The 21,016-nt window shown below is 32.9% G+C and overlaps 3 protein-coding genes across 3 annotated transcripts in view; all 3 read left to right on the top strand.

Moving 5' to 3' along the window:
• The window catches only part of LOTGIDRAFT_167056 (hypothetical protein), a gene marked incomplete at both ends in the record, with an annotated part of 5,047 nt that extends 4,432 nt beyond the window's left edge, over positions 1-615 (top strand). Inside the window, one exon of the mRNA XM_009064521.1 lies at positions 472-615. Coding sequence (XP_009062769.1) covers positions 472-615 — 144 coding nt within the window. The remainder of the gene's footprint in view (positions 1-471) is intronic.
• A 1,094-nt stretch (positions 616-1,709) lies between these two features.
• On the top strand, positions 1,710-2,249 carry LOTGIDRAFT_58617 (hypothetical protein; the record flags this gene model as incomplete). The annotated part of the gene is made up of 2 exons (XM_009064464.1): positions 1,710-1,999; positions 2,141-2,249. Coding segments are annotated over 2 exons (399 nt in total), but the record flags the coding sequence as incomplete, so codon positions are not given.
• Positions 2,250-5,984: 3,735 nt separating this feature from the next.
• Positions 5,985-8,635, top strand: LOTGIDRAFT_128855 (hypothetical protein; the record flags this gene model as incomplete). The annotated part of the gene is made up of 7 exons (XM_009064520.1): positions 5,985-6,150; positions 6,426-6,591; positions 7,010-7,153; positions 7,392-7,477; positions 7,693-7,868; positions 8,085-8,228; positions 8,558-8,635. Coding segments are annotated over 7 exons (960 nt in total), but the record flags the coding sequence as incomplete, so codon positions are not given.
• Positions 8,636-21,016: the final 12,381 nt, after the last annotated feature.

Below are 21,016 nucleotides of genomic sequence, written 5' to 3'. Positions count from 1 at the left end.
AAACATCTACACTGAGCAAGGAATACAAACGTTCATGGAAAGTCGTCTTCATTCCACAAAGAACGATATTTTGATATTCCACTGTGAATTTTCGTCACACAGAGGACCTAAGCTGTAAGTATTAACTGACTTTAAATTGAGAAGCCTTGAGTTGATATCTTTACAAAGAGAAACAGAGAGCAACAGGCATGTATGTCTTCATTAACAAAATTATCTTTTATTTTACAGAATGAGGTTTCTTCGAAGTATGGATCGCAAACAAAATAGCCACAGATATCCAGAGCTTAACTTTCCCGAAATTTATCTTTTAGACGGAGGATACAAAGCATTTTATCAACACAACAAGGTATGTCTCGTTGTCAAACAGCGTTTTTACCAAAAATATTTATTATCATTTTCCCACAAAAGTAGCAATCGGTCAAGAATGTTTGAAAAACGTCGTGTTTAATTTTCTTTTCTTTTCTTATCCAGGTTCAATGTAATCCTCAAGCTTACCTACCAATGTTACACGAAGATCACTCAAAAGACTTACGCCATTTTCGTGTCCGATCAAAGTCGTGGACAGCCGGAGAAAAGCGAACAAGATCTCGACGAGTCATTCGGTCGCCCTATTAAAAAAGTGCTTGGTTTTGTGAAAACGATTAGGTGTTGTTACACAATTTACTGATAAGCAGATCTGTGATATTTTGACTGTTAATTCTCTTGTTATTTATTTTATACTATGTGTTATTTCAATTGTTCATATATATTATTATTGCTCGAATTACTGTTAATATCTCTACAATTGTTATTTTTATGTTTGGAAAGAAATAAAAGTCTTTTTCAATGAAAAGTTTTGCTCAGTTTATGTCAGAAAAATGCTAATTGTACAAGTTTTGGACAATATAACCAAAGTGACTGCAATGTGGCTGTCTAATATCAAATTTCGTCAAATGGACGAGAATAGTTCAGATTTAATTTTGGATCAACTTTGGCCGAGATGAAACTGCAACTCACTCACCAATCATTTCAAAATGCAATCAAACAAATCAATCAGACTGGGCGTGAAGGGATTGATCGAATTATAACCGATATGAACAATCAAGACGGTCTTTATGTGCCAATCACAACGCAATGGCTTCTTCGGCTTATATAAGGCCAGACGCAAGTCAGATATCAGTAAAGCTTTCAACTCTATACCCTTCAACATATCTTGCAATGGTTCTTTCAAGCACACACGAATTTAAATCACATGAACCGGAATCTCCTAATTTCGTAAGTGTTTAAACCGTTTCTCTGTATGTAATCTTTCGAACTCCATGGCGACATCTGCAGATGACTTGTCATCAGAAGGACCGTGTCAAGAGGACTCTTCCGTGTTTCTCTTCCAAGCGTAATCGCCAGCATAAACATGTCTGATATTCATAGGTCATCCCACCTACAATAAAACACGATCTTTTTTTTTATAGTACTTACCATCAACTAAACTGAGCTTCTTCGATGATAACGAAGACTCCAGTGACAGTGGATTCGGCAGCTCTCCGGAAACATCATCGTACAGGAAGAAATGTTTTACAACCACAAAATCCAGAAAACGACTGTTTTCCTGCAAGCGGAAAGCAGTTGCCGATGACGAAGATTTCGCCACATCTCCAAAGAAAAGAATGTCAGTAGATAATCAAGACTTTGTCATGAAAGCTCTGGAACGAATGGAAGCATGTGCCCTCGGTTTGATCGGTGACGCCAGCTCTACACACAGCTTGCCAACTATGTCTGGGAAGCATACTGATCTACCAACTATAGATCCGTCAACAATGTCCAGTCTTTTCGACAGTTCTTCAAATTTTACCATTATTGATTGTCGTTATCCATACGAATATCAAGGCGGTCACATTCAAGGTGCTATAAACACCTACACTGAGCAAAGAATCCAAACGTTCATGGAAAGCCGTCTTCATTCCACAAAGAACGATATTTTGATATTCCACAGTGAATTTTCGTTACACAGAGGACCTAATCTGTAAGTATTAACTGACTTTAAATTGAGAAGCCTTGAGTTGATATCTTTACAAAGAGATACAGGGGAATATCTTTACAAAGAGAAACAGAGAGCAACAGGCATTGTATGTCTTCATTAACAAAATTATCTTTTATTTTACAGAATGAGGTTTCTTCGAAGTATGGATCGCAAACAAAATAGCCACAGATATCCAGAGCTTAACTTTCCCGAAATTTATCTTTTAGACGGAGGATACAAAGCATTTTATCAACACAACAAGGTATGTCTCGTTGTCAAACAGCGTTTTTACCAAAAATATTTATTATCATTTTCCCACAAAAGTAGCAATCAGTCAAGATAATTTCAAGCACTCTACAATTCTTTACAGTTTCCTTTGCTTTTTATTTTGATCCCTATCGATTTTCGTGGCGATATGATAATTTTCAACGAAATATCGTGTCTAACTTAAAGTTTTCACTCTAATAGCTATATTCTTTATGAATTCTTTTAATTTTTATATGCCCACATGAGGTATGGACTTAAATTGTCTTCACCCTGTCTGTCAGTCTGTCCATCCACAATTGACTCGAGAACACTACAGACTACATGTACTACCTGAGAACACTACAGACTACATGTACATTTCTTGACGTATTCTTTTGATTTGTGTTTGTTTGTAAATATATAATCATGAGATTGATATTTGGGTATAGAATTGATTTAATGCAGTGTGTTCAGTATTCACAATTCTTAATCTTTGAAAAACATATATATTTTTTTACACAATCTACTGTCTATTTGCAAGAATCAAGACATGCGTCAAAAACTAGCCATGATGCGAAATACAATAAAGTTTGCTTAAAATTCTCAATAGACTAAATGTGAATGGACAACAAACATTATTTGTACTTGCAATTAAAGCTGCGGGTGAGCGTATGTCAGCTTGCTTCGCAAGTCAATTTTTTAGGATTTGATTTTAAATATCTATTTATGAATATGAAATATTAATTTATTGATAAATATGCATTTTCTTTGAATTTCTATTTTCTGTTTTTTTTAAAAAAAGATTTGGCTTTATTTCGTGAACTTTCCTGACCACCACATTTAAAACAAAGACTTATTTTCGTGGTTTTCTGGGACTGTTGTAATAGCAAAAGATGACAAAAGAAGCAATATTATACTGCGATTAGGGAAGGATTTTTCTTTGGTTAAATGCAAGAGAAAAACAGAAGATTTTTTTGGGGAAAACGATTTTAAAAATATGCTGCTTTGGAATAAACATTTTCAAAGATTTGACTTGATTTTGTGAATTTTACCTGACCCCCCGCATTTAAATCATACGTGCATGGTTTCAAAGTCGCCTGAAGTTACTATTTTTGCATAATTTCGTGAGCAGTTTGAGAAGGTTCCACACAGTTCAGTGGAGATCTTGACTACCTTTGCGATGCCCGAGCTCGGAGAGTTGAGGCATTGGATCTATCTTCTACTTTTCTAGGCTTGTAGAGGGACGATTACAAGGAATTCGCCGATCTACGTGTCTTGTAACTAAGCAATGATGGCGAAGGCCATTGTAATCAGTTCCACAAAGTCCGGTGGCTCGCTAAACTGTTATACGCCATCAAGGTAGTTTTTGCTTGCCTCGAGGCACAATCTGCAACGAAAGCCAATTGACGAAACTGAGACAATTTGTGAATTTCATCACTGTCATATATAGCTCCTGGTGGTATCGATGCCAGTTTGCCACCTCACAATGATCTCAACATATTGTACACAAATCGTGTCTGAAATATAAAGCGTGAACAGACAGGTAGCAGATAGATTGAGTGGACTGAGGAGGTACCTCTGGCGCTATTCAGTGAAAAAGTTAGCTCAGATCAACGCCAGGCAATTGGATGTGTCATTATGAGGACGGGAGAGATAATATAGAGCTGATAAATCGTTCAGGAACGTGGTTTGGGAAGCCCAATTTTCCTGATGTCACGGAGGATACAACATAGCTGATCACATCACATGGGATTCCTGTTTTTTTTACGGCTTCATGATTCAAACGCGGACTTTCTTTAATCTCAGGTAGCTAACTGGGAATGATCAGAATCGCAAATAGCTAATCAAATTAATCAACGTGATAAACGTTGCTGCAGAGAGCGCGGTGAAGACCATTACCAGAACATAGTTCATGTCACAGAGGACAATAAGAAGAAAATACCCAACCTCGGAAAAATATTTAACTTTGAATGAACTGCCTACTGCAGTTTTAAATATGTCAAATTTTTGCTATTTTTCGAGTTGCTCGTGAACCCAGTAGATGTTCTTCAATTCAATTGATATTTTGCATGATGTATTTATTCTTTAGTGAGAACGGTTTTGTATAATCGAAAATTGGATGTTTCCCAAAATTTAAAAATCATGGCGCGTCTGATGCACCCTAATCTACACCCCTTTTTATACGCCCACATGACACAATTGGTGTTAGTGTTCGTAATCATCCATGGATGAACCCTATTCAAAATCGAAAACTATTTAGTAGGAGTTATTGCCCTTGTTCTTGAAAACGCGTTCAATTTTTAGCTCGTAAACACTCTAGAAGGGACAATTCTTGGCGGATTTTGACGAAACTTGGTGTGAGTGTTTATAATCACCCAAGGATGAACCCTATTGAAAATAAAAAGAATCGAAAAATTATTTAGTATGAGTTATTGCCCTTGTTCTTGAAAACACTTTCAATTTTTAGCTCGTAAACACACCTAGGAGGTGCAATTCTTGACGGATTTTGATGAAACTTGGTGTGAGTGTTTGTTATCACCCAAGGATGAACCCTATTTAAAATCAGAAAGATCGAAAAATAATTTGTATGAGTTACTGCCTTTGTTCCTAAGAAATGTAAACACTCTAGAAGGCCCAATTCTTGGCAGATTTTAATGTAACTTGGTAGTACTATTCATCATTGCCTTAAAGTGTTCAAATGATGTGTATGTCTGAAGGTTGAGTATTTCATACTAGTAGCTGTTTCTGTACTATCAAATATTTTATTTAAAATCAAAGCTGCCAATGGGCGTAGTCTATATTACCTTGCCTGGCAAGCTATCTTTTTCTCTCGCATTTACCGCAAGGAAGACCCTTTTCCGAGGATCTGCTTTCCCAGTCACGGTATAATATTGCTTGTTTTGTAACCCGTCGCGTAAATACAATAGTCCCGGTAAACCATGCACTTAGGCCCATGTTTTAGGCTAAATGTGGGGGTCTGAACATTTCAAAGTCACTCCTAAGTGTCTAAAATCACTAATAACAGCAAATTTTACCCCAAATCTTTAGTGGACCCCTTTTTATTGTCTCATTTGAACCCACGGAAAACGCCTTACCGGGGTTTCTCTTCCCCGGTTGTAAGATTATTGCCTATTATCCGTCGCCAATTTATATTAATAGTCCCAGTAAGCCATAGCCTACATATTGTGGGGGTCAGAAATTTATATAAAAAGGCACATTTGACAAAAACACAACATTTTATATCCATATATAAATAAATTGAGAGCGAAAGCTACAAATAAGCATAAAATGAATTTAAATCAATTTTAAAAAAAAAAATCATCGTTTTTTAACCAAATGTTTCTTTGTAGCGGTTACGTACAAAGCTAATAGCTAATAAAACATTCGAAACGAAAATAATGAAATACAAACGGACAACCTCCAAACGGAAGTTAAGTTATTGGAGGGGACCATAGAGTTATATATAGAAACATTATAACTCTATGGAGGGGACTCATCTCATACCTGCCTAGATATTTTTACGGAGTTTCTCACTTAAGTTTGAGTATATTGATATAGATATAGATGTATAAAAACTAAAATACATAAAACATCTTTGGAAGTCTGGAAGTCAACTTTTTTAAGGACATACCTGTGTAGGCCTAGTCCTAATTGAAACATGACAAATTATCCTGTTTTGAAATCTCTCGAAAAATATGATAATAATGCCAGTGTAGTGCATGCTCGCACTGATGATGCATTTATGACAATAGATTCAACAACTGAGTATGAAAAGTTCTTTGAGATGTTCTTGCTGTTAAATAGGCCATGTATTTTTACTAACTTTGTAACACAGAACTGGAATTGCAGGAAAGAGTGGGTTACCTCATCGGGACAACCTAACTATAAATTTCTAAAGCAGGCTTTTGGTAAGTAGTCTAGGCTGCTGCTGGAATTGATATTTTTCTTATATTATTTAATGAATATCTACAGATTACCAGTTTAAAATAATCTGTTACATAACATCAATTTGTTTTCTGTGGGATTTGCACCATTCAGTTATTAAGTTTGTTTCTTGTACTTTATATAGAGTGAATGTAGCTCTGAATGTTTGAGTATGTTATTGATCTAGAATTCTGAAAAGCCCAAAATGATCTATAATATGAAGTTTGTAACAAGCGGCATATATAATTTGTTTTTTTAGGTCATATCACAGTGCCTGTTGCAAACTGTGATCAAGAAGAATATTCAGCTCAACCAAAAGAAGAAATGAAGTTCACTGATTATATAGATTATTTAGTTGATTATAAAAATAATAGCTACCCAAACCATGGCAGATGTTTATATCTTAAAGATTGGCATTTTAGGGGGTAGATAAATTTGAATTAATGATCTGATACTGTTATTTTTTTCATCTCAACTAAGCCTACAATACAGTAGCAATATATTTGATATTTCTTGATTGTAAATGTAGATGATTTCTGTATGTAGAGTCCTAAACAGTAGCAAAAGCATTCAATTGCATAGGATTGTTAATAACAGTGGAACTGTGTTGCTCTTTTTCTTCCCATAGTAAATGAACTGTATGTGGTTATTGAGGACAATGATATAATTTAAACAGCTTTTGCATGGAATTTTAAGAGGAAGCACATGAACCTGGAACATCTAACTCGAAATTGGAATGGGTCAAATCGATGTCCAGTGTCCCTGATACACATCCAAAATATAGAAAACCTCTTTACAATACCTTTAACAATGGAAAAACTTCCCCCTATTATTGTATTTTAGAGATTGTCCAGAAAATAAAGCATATGAAACTCCTGTATATTTTAAATCAGATTGGTTAAATGAATACTGGGATGTTCGTGGAGGTACTGATCATGATGACTATAGATTTGTGTATATTGGACCAAAAGGTTCATGGCAAGTATTGTAATAGCATGTTTTGAAAGTTTATGCACACCTGAGTTTATATTGTTGCCTTATCGGATGTCCAATCTTCAACTTTTTGCACATTCATAACTCATTGGACTGTAATACTTTTTCTTAATTCTAATTTGGACATATTACTTTTATATAAATGCAACATGCAACAATCAATTCACTTGTAGTTGTTATCAGCAAAATCTGAGCAAAATCATGACTTGATTTGGCCATATTTTATTTGAAGGACACCTTTTCATGCTGATGTGTTCAGATCATACAGTTGGTCAGCCAATATATGTGGTCGCAAGAAATGGATCTTCTTTGCTCCAGGTATTTACATATATCATTTAATATCTTACATGAAAATCCTATCTTATAGCAATGTCTGTGCATAAGAAAATTCCAAAAATATTTATCATAGATTACACTATGATCCTTTCTGAATAGTCCGAAACCTTTATAAATCAGTTTTTGAGGAGTCTACAAGAAAATAACTTTTTGACCACATTATGAATATTTCCTTTATGAAGGATTTGATATTGCAGGTGAAGAAGAAAAATTAAGAGATAAATTTGGTAATCTAATCTATGATGTGACACAGCCTATAAATCATGAAAAATATAATCTGGCATCACAAATTCAGTCTAGATATGAAATAATACAAGAAGCTGGTGAAGTTATATTTGTGCCCAGCGGTTGGCATCATCAAGTTATTAATCTGGTAAAGCATATATGTTACATGTATATATTATATATATGACAGTTGCTTTCAACTCTCCAAAGTGTAAAAGAGTGAAAGTAGAACTTACTGAACTAGGTTGAAACACTAGAAGGTTAATCAACATCATGTAAAAATTCAATTACAAACAAGCCATACTGATGATGTTGTTTTATCTTGAACATGTACATAATAAGCTGTTGTTAACTGTTTTTGTAGGAAGATACAATTTCTATCAACCATAACTGGTTAAATGGTTGTTGTATAGAGAACTGCTGGAATTTTATTAAATCTTCGTTATTGGATGTAGAAAAGCAAATCTCAGATTGTCTTGATATGGAAAATTGGCATCAACATTGTCAGGTAAATTGACGTACTTTTGATATGATTTACTTTCTCTAATAGGCATATCCTATTAAAAGAAATCAAGGGGATTTTATAGCGGATTTATTTGTATTGGGGACACTTCTTGCTTCCATAATTCCTGTTTGACATCTGTGGTTACTGTAATTCCTGATGGAGTTGGAGTTAAGGTATGGAAATCGTAATGCTATAATAAAAATGTCCCTGATACACATAAAGAGCCTGAAAACTGCTTTTGAATCTCATCAAATGAATGTAATTCTGAGCCGCCTTGGTACCCTAGTATCTCTGTTTTTTTCTTTGTCTTTTTGTTTTTTTTTTGTTTCTAGATGATTTTAAAAGCCAGCAGTGGTATTGACTTTACTGAATTTTATATGTTTATGTCTACAATAGCTCATCATAGAATAGATGAATTAAATAAACTTTCATTGAATAATAACAGTTCTTTAAATGATTCGAAACAGAATTCTTTGTTTGATGCTAAATTAGATCTATGTGATAGATACACTATGAAAAAGCCTACTAATATACCAACTCGAGACATGGAAAATTGTTCTTTAAGTGACATCAAAAAGGTAGAAAGACTTTCAGCAGAATCCAATAATACAGAAAAATGTGATCATATTAATAAAGAAAATAAAGGCATAGGAGAGCTGGAGAAATGTGGTGTATGTGACAGTGGATCTTCTCTACTTCAACAATGTGATTTTCAACCTCCATTATGTGATATTAAATATCATTGGAGGTATATAAATGCACAGCATGCTCTATTTGATTTAAAGAAAGTGAAAGATATTGTATGTGATATGTTAGAACAGACAGTATTTACTATATTAGATCAAACTAGTTTTGACAGTGACCATCAAAAGGGCAATATATCAATAGATACTAAAATAAGTAAAGACAAGAATCTCTTTATATCCAAAACTGAGCAATTATTATGTGATATTGACTTCATAATACAGAAATTTACCTAAAAATATAGATATACATTATACAGTGTTTATTATTATTGTGGTTTGGCCCTAAGTATAACTGAATTTGTAAATGTCTGGCTAGTTTATGAGTAAGTTTTTCTGTTCCACAAATTCCATTAAAACTAGCATTTTATGACTTAGCTATCGTAAAGGCGCTAAAACATTATTATAAAACAAATACAGGAACTATTTGATGGCCAAATGGATTGATGCGATAATTGGTCCAGATAGACATAAACAAGCTAGAAATGCTCTTTACAATCCATTTCATGATTCATGTATTTCAAGAGATAATTTATGATTAAGGGGAGGCAAATCTTCTTGTCTTGTTGGGCTACTTGTTTAACTTCAGTCTAAATGAAGATTTTTCTGCTTGTTGACACATTCCTTTGTCAGACATTCTTTCCTCTGATGTTTTTGATGTTCAGATACAAAAATCCAGTGACAAAAGATTCAATCATTAAACCCAGACTTGGACTATCTTATGCCTTTGGCAGCTCATCCCAATGACAGAAAGTCTCTTTCGCCTATGCAAATGTAGGACAATAAAACTTTTTGATGCCACAAACCACTTGTTTGAGAATACTAATTTGTATCCTATTAATTTAAAGCTTTTTGAAAGCATCAAGAATTTGTTTTAAGGTAATTGAATATGTAAATAGTAAAATAACTATAGCTATGAAGTGTCGTTTTCACATTAGAAAGAAATTACTTGAAGAAAAGGTCAATAAAAGCTATTTCTGAAGCTAATTTGTTAATATTATTGAATTTCTGTGGAAATCAATAAAGCCATTTTAGGCACCAAAGTAAAGGTCATGACCTTTATGCTATTATTTAATCCTTTGTGTGTCAAAGTGTTAAAATAAGCCAAGAGATAGTAGTGCCGGGTAATATGTAGCTTGAAGACTAATCGATTATTGATTTTGACCAGACAGTGTGTATGAACTGTCAATAATTTCCACTGCACAAGCTTTCAGTATTCTGTTGATTTTGGTGTCAAGTTGAAGCCAGATGTGTCGGGTGTTAAGATTAAACAAATTCAATAAGTCAATAAGATCAGATTCTGTTTGTGTCAAAAGATTTCAAAGATTTTGTTTTCTATAGTTTTATTACCAAGGGTATGTGAGAAATGAGTCAATGGTGGTTATGGTTGATAAATTGGACATAATCGTCACTGTATAATTTTATGGAACTCAATCCAACTATCCTCAATCTTTTTAAAATAAACACCCGTCACCTGATTTGTCTACAATAAAATAAAATTGTCTGATTTGCGAAAGTACTAAAAGAAAAAATAATTGGATTAAAGATCATACAAGATTGATATCTAACCAACAAATTTCAAAGCAAACTTAAAGCATTGAGAGAAAATGGCCTACAAGCTGTCTGAGGATGGACAAATTGAATCAATTTTATCAATCAACCAAGATGAAAGAAAATATTAAAGTTAATGTCATGAGCCTTCAGTGGTAATCAGTTAAATTCAATCCCCTTTTCAATATTTCCCTAGAGGTATTGCTAACATGAACCATGCATGACAAATGTATAATTTTAACTTTTAAATCCGGCTTATGATTGGTTGATATGCCTGTATTAAATATAATAATGATAAAGCATATATCTGCCTCAAGTACCGGATTTGGATTACAAATTGCACAAATCAATATTATCGTTATAAATAAGGACAGTTTTTGCTGAATAAGAGGTGTCATTGAAAATATAATTGTACCTGGCATTTTTAAGAGGTTCAGCAAAATTATCTAGCCAACTATATCGAAGTATAATTGTACTAAACTTGGATCTTCGTACTATCTAATTCAAATTCAGTTTAAATTGCCTTAAACAACATAGTGCTTTGATAATACAATCCAAACAAATCTCCACAGAAACACGTAAATGATTGTTGATTTTAGTCTTTGAATGTTTGGTGTTAAAATGCAATACGCTATCAAGCCAATATTGTTATTTTACTCCATTATGCACATGGCTATAGTTTATATTGCCATATTAAAGAGAAAGGCTAATTTATTTTCTGATCAATGATTTGTTTCTCTAAAGTCTTGTAACAAGGAATCCGTCTCGACATCAAATGTAGAAGAATGTTGAAGTCATTCTGGCTGACATATCTCGTAATTAACTAGTTCTCCATTGGAAGTGCCTGAATGAACCGAAGAATTATATTAACATTGTATTGGTATTGGTATTTTTGTGCATCAGATTCTGTCAGCACACCTCTTAGATCATTAGATCATAGAAGATTGCTATTGCTAATTCGACGTGATATTATATGTAAGACAGTGATGAGAAAATAGTCTATCAGTCACAAAGTAAAGATTCCTGTAGAAACAAAGTGCCAGAAATGGCAGAAAAGGATTGAGAAAAAAAGTTATTTTAATTATTAATGATCATTGTTTAAAGGTCGTATACTTTTAGATTCCATTTTCATGAGTTTGTAGCATTTAGAATTTTTGACATTTCTTTCAATAAACCTTATCTTATTGGTATATCTGTTTCTACAATGTTATATTTGATGTTGGTCTTATCATAAAATGATTTTTTAATGAACACAACCTGTTATGCAGATGTTATTTTCAGTCTATCTGTTAACACCGTAATTTATTCTTCTTTGGTGTTTTATTTCCCTTTATACCACAATATAACCTGCTCTGGTTGGTACCAATGATTAGAAATAAAATTACATTGACAGTTGATTCTCAGTAATGTGAAAACTGTATATAAATAATTAAATTTTCTACCATATTCAGGTCAACACAAACCATCAGCTGATTTAAATATAGCTTCAATTTGGCAAATATCCATATCAATAATTTTCATAACATTTTCAGATTTTTATTCATCTCAATCCACCAATTCACCGACTCATCAAAAATAGAACGATCTGTCTCGTTCTGCTAGATTTATATGAATTGTAGCGTCAGTGGTTTCACTTGCTGTAATAATCTAACATAAAAAATCGTATAAAAAGGAACATGTTTTAAACGAACAATTAGCTGAAAAGCCATTACATCACGAATTATTGCTACAAGAATTGCACTTCGATCGATTTGAAGTGGCAACTTTCCCTAGAGGAACAACAACCTCCATATCCTCAAGACAAACTGCAGGTTTAAACTCAATTCTAAATGCTAATATCATCTACAGCTTAATTCTTCTGAGATATGATTACAAACTGAATAGCTCGTAATATACTCATAGGTGCATGCAGCATTATTACCGAAATATGAGTAGACCTACATAGTATATAATATTATATATATCTTTTTTGCAACATTTTACACCATTTTTGGTCATGGGCAATATATAAAGTAACAAGTATAATCACATGATACAATTTAACATCATCAAGTACAAATTGACAATACACATATATACAAACACAAAGGACGACCGCATGATAAATTGACAGTAACAAAATACAAAAAATAGTAATGTAACATGATTCAACATTATAAATGTTTTGGAACAGCTATGGTTTAGAAAAATATACATAGTCTACTACATAGCCACAGAAATAAGTTTGAAATCGAAATTTACATTAGGAATTAATTATATCATTGACTAACAGACATATAACATGTACACAAATATGTCACCCGATTCGCCTATTATTAGTTGATTCTTTCAAGAAGTTAATCGGGTGAATATGTGAACATAATGTAGAGGAATATAGTTGCATTTATAGATTGGAAATTTTATAACTCAACTATATTTACAAGAAAAATGGCAAGGTGTTTCAGAATATCTATATTTGTTGAATTCAATACAAAAAATAATTTTTCTCATTGGTTACATAGGTATAATGAGGGAAATGTTTCTTCCTCCAATTTGTCCCTCTCAGATTGGGTTTTTTTGCAAATAGTAAGATGATGCATTTCATCTATATATTACTAGTCAATAATAACCTGTTAGTGGCTTTAATAGTGTAAACATTAGTAATAGCTTCCAAACGGCTTATTATTGAGAACATCAGTGGCTTTATTAATAAGGATATCAGTAATTGCTTCCTAGTGGCCATATTATTGAGGACATCAGTAATAACCACCCACTGTTTTTTTTTATTGAAGGTATAAAAAATAATCTCCCATTGGCTTTGTTATTGAAGGTATTGGTAATAAACTCATAGTGGCTTTAGTATTGAAGACGTCAGTATAATAACCTCCTAGTGGTTTTATTATTGAGGGTATCAAAAATAACTCCTGGCTTTATCATTGAAGGCGTCAGTTATAACAATCTAGTGGCTTTAGTACTGAAGGTATCAGTGATAACCTTCTAATGACTTTAGTATTGAAGACGTCAGTAATAAACTACTAGTGGCTTTAATATTGAAGGTATCAGTAATAACCTCCTAATGGCTTTTGTATTGAAGACTTTGGTAACAACCTCCCAGTGGCTTTATCACTGGAGATATCAATAATAATAACCTCCAAATGACCTTGAAGATATCAGCAATAATCTCATGTGGCTTAATTGCAGATGCAGTCAGGTTAGGCGTAAAACACCATTCCATGTATAATCATGTATTTGGCATGAAATGATATCAGTGATAAACTGACTGAATAAAAGCAAACAGATCAAAACGGTCTTAGTTAAATGAATATATTGTTCTAATGTTTCCATGGAAATCTGAATATCAGTTTTATGTTCTATAATATCATATGTATCGTGTTGAGTGTAAAATTACAAATAAAGTAGTTTTAGCCGTAGTAGATTAGATTAAATCAGTATAACACTGTTTATACAGTTCCCTGGAATTTCTTAAATTCATTAGAATTAATTACAAACTTAAAAAGTTTCAAATCAGAATTATGAAATTTGATTCCATGATTCTCTGACGATATACTTCACGGTTCTGTTACATTCACGAAGCGTTACTGATCTTTTATAAAGCATTTATTAACAAGCTCATCATCTATAATGGACTGTTTATAGCTTGTTTATATCTGATAAATCTTTCCTCTTTTAGTATCATGTTAACGACAAAGGTTTAATCTCCATTATCGAATCATATTTTCATGGATTTTCACCAAAACGATTTCTTCTTTCACTTCGTTTAGAATAAGGAATATATATATTTGGTTGCGTTTATTGTCTCTGGAATGGGGTTTATAAAAGCAGATCTCAAAGATTATATTTAAAGATACAATTGAGATATAAATGCCACAATATTTCTTGTGTTGTTTGTTCTCTAGGGAGTTTTGTCCTTTCAGACAAGGTACTTAAGGAGGTTATCAATTTCTATTTGACACATCAGATGTTATCGGGTACAAATCAAACCACAATAGAGAACTAAAGAGAGGCATAACTTTGACACACCAAAGGGGTAATAAAATTTATTCTTAGAGGGATTGTAAAGAGGTTTTCTTAAAGAAAAATAAAAAAAATTGTATTGATAGCATCAATTTGCACCATTCCAATTTTCAATCAGACGTCTGTGGTTCCTGCAATTCTTAGAGTTTTAATCGTATTGCTCTTCCGACTGGTTTCCAAAACTATACTGGAGTTTTACGTCCTTCTTTTCTTCATCTTATTAGGTTATAAAGGCAGGCAACACCATGCAGTGTGCAATGAAAGCAAGCTTCAAGTGTAGTATGGTATGGTGATAAAACGACACCACATGTCGATAGATAAGAAATTAATCACAGCACTAAAATGATAGTTTGATTGTCTTGAATTGAAGACTGGAGGTTAAAATAACATCAAACAAGTACAGATACCATCATATATACAGTATCAAATACCAGTTAACTTTACAATGGCCAGTTCCCTTTGTTTATACTTTAATATAATTACTTACAGATGTAGATAGAGTAAAGGAGCGTGTTCCTTTAAAGAACGACGGACTACCCAAAAAATGAAAACGTCGACGTTCGTAATATGCACCGTTAGGTCTTTATTAGATGCTTTAAGCACAATTGGTGTCATGATATTTGTTGTCGGGATGCTGAAGACCTTTTCAGACAAAGTCAGTAAAATTATGCTTACGACACGCAGAGTTTTGAGTTATTTTAATATAACAAGTTGGTTGTCAATATAAGAAGTACCTGATGGTTTTTGCCGAATGGAAGACAAGAGTTCGATGTATGTCTTTTCTAACCAAATAATCATAACTGTTATATGTATTCACCTTCAAAATATCCATTAACGTAAATTGCTGTCGGTGACAAGGGTAAAGAAGAAATGGGACTATTGTAAACAAAGCTAGTAACTGTAAATAGTACTATTTCCATGATTAAAGACATGAGCATGTTCAAGTGGAACTAAACTTGCTGCTTATTGTTCTGCTAGTGTATAAAGCACGTACAAAGTTAAACCAATACGGTATAAGTTCAATACTGCTTGTCTTTTTCTACTGCTGCCAATGAATGGAATCGTTCAACTGATTGCTAACAATACTTAATGTCGTGGTTAACCACATACAGGATGCTGTGAGACAGATTCTAGTGAAACTACATTGTAATAAATAACAGATAACAATACTATTGAAATCAATCGTTTCGAATTTGAATCTCACAACTATTTCCCATATTAAAACAAAGTGGAAGCCAAAACAGGGGTATAGGTGTATCACACTATTGATTCTGAGGTTTGTGAGATCATCTCTTCTCTCCTGTATTAGTACAACAAAATTGCCTGAAAAATGCCGATAACTGACCAATGATAAAGTTGGTATCTGGCTATTCTCAGTCAAATTGCGTTCCCTGGAAACAGCTGTCTGGGAAATTGAGAATACTAAAGATATTATGATAACGGTATTGTTAAATAAAAGAAATTCCAATTTGAATGTTTCGACTATTATATTTCGTGAATAATGTACTATACTGGCATGATTCTCACTGATAGATTTATTGTTTGACATGACATACCAAACAAACTGGCACCCATGTAAGCAGTTCAGACATTCTGCAAACATTCAATCACATTCCTTAGAAATTTGTTGATGGGTCTTTCATTTTCCTGCTTTTTTCATGATGCAGTGTCATTAGCCTTAGGCCACATGCACTCTGTTAAAACATATATTTGTTAGACTACATTGGCCTTAATTACAAATCAAAAACGTTAAGTTTACGGTATTTTTGCAGATTTTGGAAATTAGCCTTGACCCTACTTTTATTTTCCACCCAATGGCATTCAATGTTTGATGTAAATTCATACACAGCGCAACTGACACTAACGACCGAATGTATTCTTTATTTCTTTGAAACGCTGAATTGTATTTATTGAGATCTAAGAAAGCTTAAAGCTGCCAAGAAAAATCCCCTGTAAAAAACTTACAACAGGTGAATCTTATTACAGTTTTTACTGAAGAGAAATGGTGCAATAAGTTGTTTACATGCTGCTCTAGTTTCTTCATATAACGTCACTACTTTTTTTTTGTAACGATGTTACAACTGGGTTCTGTTATACTTTTGTTTAAATTACATTTATAGTCAAAATGGTGCTTTTATTATCGCTCTAAAGCAAAAGTTTATTTTAAATGGTCTATACAGTATATGGACGATTTTCTTTTGTTTTATTTTAAATCCAGCTCTCTTGAAAAATGGTGACAGTGGAATAAGCTTCAATTGGGTTGTGCTGCATTTGCTTGTCATATCAGCACAAGAAGTCGATTGGTGCCATGTATTCGCAAGTATTGTAGCATTTTAGTGAGAAGTTTATCATTTTAATGTTATTTGTATCTATAAACAATCAGATTTATCAACACATCGGTTTTAGTGTTAGGGGTGGCACTGACTTATTCACCATATCTTATCTCAATTCTCTTACAGATAGTTGAATGAGACCTCACAAAAATGTGTTTCATGTCTTTTTTTTTCACAAAAATTTTATTTTCTGGACGATCTTAACATCATTAACGATTAACTGCAGCAGCATGGATACCAAATACTAACGTTTGAAGTTTGGGAAATATATTTACCATCCAGATGCTCACTGTTGATGCACTGTGGGTGTATTAAGCTAATAAATAATGAGTCTTCAACATCTGTATACTGCCAGTTAAAGGTTATTTTCTTTGTTTCATAGATAACGGTAGATCTATTCTGTCTGAACTAGGCAGTATGTCTCTCACAGACGAACCATAATACCGACCGACTGATTGTTTGCAGATTGTACGAGGTATGTGAATGTATGTATCGAGATTAGGTTAATGTTGTAGAGGAAGGAAGTTTGTAATGTATTGTTTTAGACATTATACATTAAATATTTACTTAAATCATATCATTTTATTATGTTATGTTGTGAAATACTCCTGTATGGGCAATAACGTTTCGACAATACTACATTATCTTCATCAGCTTATCAAATATTGTATAGAATTATGAATGGAAGGTTATCCAGGTAGTTGAATATGATAAACCATAAATCATACATAAATAAATAGTTGACAGTACAATAAAAAAAAACATTTAAGAGATAAACCCAGAAAGTGTTAAGAGTGGGCTAAGAAAATAAAGTACCTTTTTCATCAGAAGAAAAAATGTAACGTGATATCAGACAGTCATGCATGGAATCCATGGTGATATCAAAATTCATTGACATTTGTACAAGCTTAATTCAATCTAGAATAAATCGCATGAGTATAATGTCAATACAGATTATTAACTGATGTAGACGTAAAGTTACACCCTGTCTTAATCCCCTTTAAAACAAATATACAAAATACAATATTTATTCACGTACTATTTCGTTAATGATTAAACAATATGCAATATTAGTTCTATTTTTTCTTAGCAAACTTCGCCGTTAATAAGAAAAAAACTAAAAACCAGCAAAATAACAATTAATTGGGGGTCTTATGTTTATGATGTTTATGTTTAATTTCAATTAATTCAATATGTTGTCGTATGTGGTTCAAATGCCATGCATTTCACATTCACTATTTTGACATTTTGGGTTCACAATGTCAAACAATTTAGGCATACACAAAGCTTGTTATAATGTGTTCATATATATCACAAAGTGTAAAATTTTAAATTCATATGAGATTGGGTATAATTACCCTCAATAACTACACGAATGATAACCTATGACAATAGATGAAGACATCAGCCCATTCAGCTTGTCATCTCGTGTCATTATGAGGAAATTGAAAGGGAAATAATAGGGTTAAGAGTAATATCCGACTATTTTATAAGACACAGTGACTCATTTGAATATATTTTGAATTAATAAGCTTTTACAGTGTCGTTTGACTCTCATCTCCTGTCCAAATCTTACAGTATTCCGTAATCCAGGAGCATCGATTCTTCCAATATGTCCATGTGAAACATGATGTAATACCATATTTCGGGAAAGAAATAACACTGCTTAGTATAATTTTTGTTATAAAATTGTCATTGGCCTCTTAATTAGCTGGAACTTTTGACGAAATTCCATCCAGGTTCCCTTATACTTAAATGTTATCTATAGATCATCACATTTATAAATATATAGCGGTATATAAACAATCAATAGATAATAAAAGTATGACAAGGACAATATTTTAGCGATGAGTCATACTGGGTCACATATTACCTGTGTTCAGGTGTAGAGTGGGTTATATATTAGGCCTATATAGGAGTGGTCGTATTCACCTTGTAGGGTGACACATTTATAACACTTCAATAATCTCAACTGGTTATTTATAACATTTTAATGTCATATTCACAACAAAACATACCTAAATGCCACATATTGATATTAATAATATATTTGAATATTTAATAACTGTGTGACCTAAAAAATTGTATTTTTAAATCTGAGGCAAAAAACTTATAGATTATATCTAAGTGAAACTAAGTCTTTAAGATATTTCCGTTTTTCTTTCATTTGCTCAAGTACTGATATCATAAACCAGTCGTTTAATATAATATATTTCAGAAAACAAACTATGACGAATTTGCACACATGACTTTGATATGTCCGTGCTAACAATGGAGTACGGTTATCCTTTATCAAATCTAAATATATGCGGTATTCTCGGTAAACTGAATCTTTTTCGTGAATTACCTTTGGTAATTTCTGAGTTTAGAAGGTTGGTCACGTTTAGGGGAATATACTTCTAGATGTAAGGCAAAGGTTACATAATAACATTTCTTAGACCTCATCAAAGATGCTAATGACCACTGGTACTTCTAAGAATAACATGGCACCAAGAAGTTATAAATGATGTAACAACAGACACGTCTAATTGCTTCTAATATAATGAGGGAACGTAATAGGAATTCAATTTGTCGACCTGTGAACATTTTAAATCAATACTAGGGTCGCGGTTGTGTTTTGCCTGATATGGTGTCTAACATCAACTTTCTACACGCAAATTTCTCATTTATTGTAATTATATAATTTTGTCTGTACTATTCTACTCTATGGATATAACACTCTACAATTTCCTTTTCCGTGTTCCCCAGTTTCCTCAATTAGATTGAAGAAAAATCTCTTTTTTTAATATTAAATGGTCATTATCAGAAGAATTATCCTGACTAGACTTGGTGGGGTTATTTAGTGCTGGATTTGATTCGACAATTAAAATTTAAAAACTTAGGACGTGAAATGTCTGCTTAGGGGAGGGTATCTTTAGATCAATATGCAAAGATTTGGTTTTGCGGTTTGCTTCTAGATTATTAAGTGTGTGATAACATTAATTAATCAATAAGGAAAGTTGTTAAAATGCCCAGAAAACTGAGATTAATGTGACAGAACTACAATTTATACAATTACTGTCTTCAAGCATAGTTCTCTTTATTCCTCTCAGTTGAGACCTTGTTGTCAAGACAGAGCTGGTGGGCCTTTCTGTTACTTGAACCCTCGCATTCAACATTTTTTAATTGTATGTGAGAGGGAATTTATAGGGGTGGTGTTAAAGCCCCGAGGTCTAAAGATAACATGATCAATTTGATGGCGTATTAAACTCTTTGTGTTATATAATTCATTACGTAGACATTAAATAAGTAGTTCTTGTCCATGTGACCTAAATAAAATTATGTTTTCCTTCTTCCGCCAGTGCAGTTGCAATCTTTTCCTCGCCAAAGTGTAATTTTTTGTTCTGCATCATACACTGTTTACAATAAATAATTGCTCTAGATACAAACTCTAAGGTTTCTGGGTTCGAATCAATTATTGTATTAATTGGCCTACCGGTACTCTTAAAATAAAATGTTTCATCGCTTGATGCTTGGTGTTAAGACGCTATAGGCCTAATAGGGGTTGTTGATAGACTGTAATGCTAATAAAACCAAGAACAAAGAATTTGATGATAACAGAGAACACAGATCCCCGCCGTCTTCTTAACGAGAATCAGACTCAAGTATTGAAATTTGTAATTTCTCTGCTACAGACATCTGATGCATATTAACAGACGTCCACTGTAACCTCGACAATCTTAATAAACAATGGAATTGCTAGAGTGAGTCACAGTATCTGATTTTAACCAAATTGATCATTTCCCCAATTCCCTATTAATGATAATAAATTAATTGCTTCTATTTATAGAAATTATGATTTATTTAAGAGGAATATTTTATGACAGAGACATTTTCCCTGTGAAATTTTGGGTCGGTTAAAAAATAATTTCATGGTGTTATTGGTAAGGCCTAGAAAGTTTCTTTTCTGTTTTCCGTGTATTTTAATAACAAATAGTTTTTCATTCAATTATTTTATAATTATGGAATTGGAATTAGAAACGTGAAGATGAAAATGATCCTGAAAATTTTCAAAGTTAGATTTGACCCACTTGTCAATTTTCAAATTCTGCTTTGACCCTGTTACAAGTTATACAAAATTAGAACATTTTGTTAAGCTTCATTATGGAAA

The sequence above is a fragment of the Lottia gigantea genome, assembly GCF_000327385.1.
Source record: "Lottia gigantea unplaced genomic scaffold LOTGIsca_63, whole genome shotgun sequence".
Taxonomy (NCBI): Eukaryota; Metazoa; Mollusca; class Gastropoda; family Lottiidae; genus Lottia; species Lottia gigantea.
Note: the sequence above shows the minus strand (reverse complement) of the source record. Positions and strands in the feature narration are given on the sequence as shown.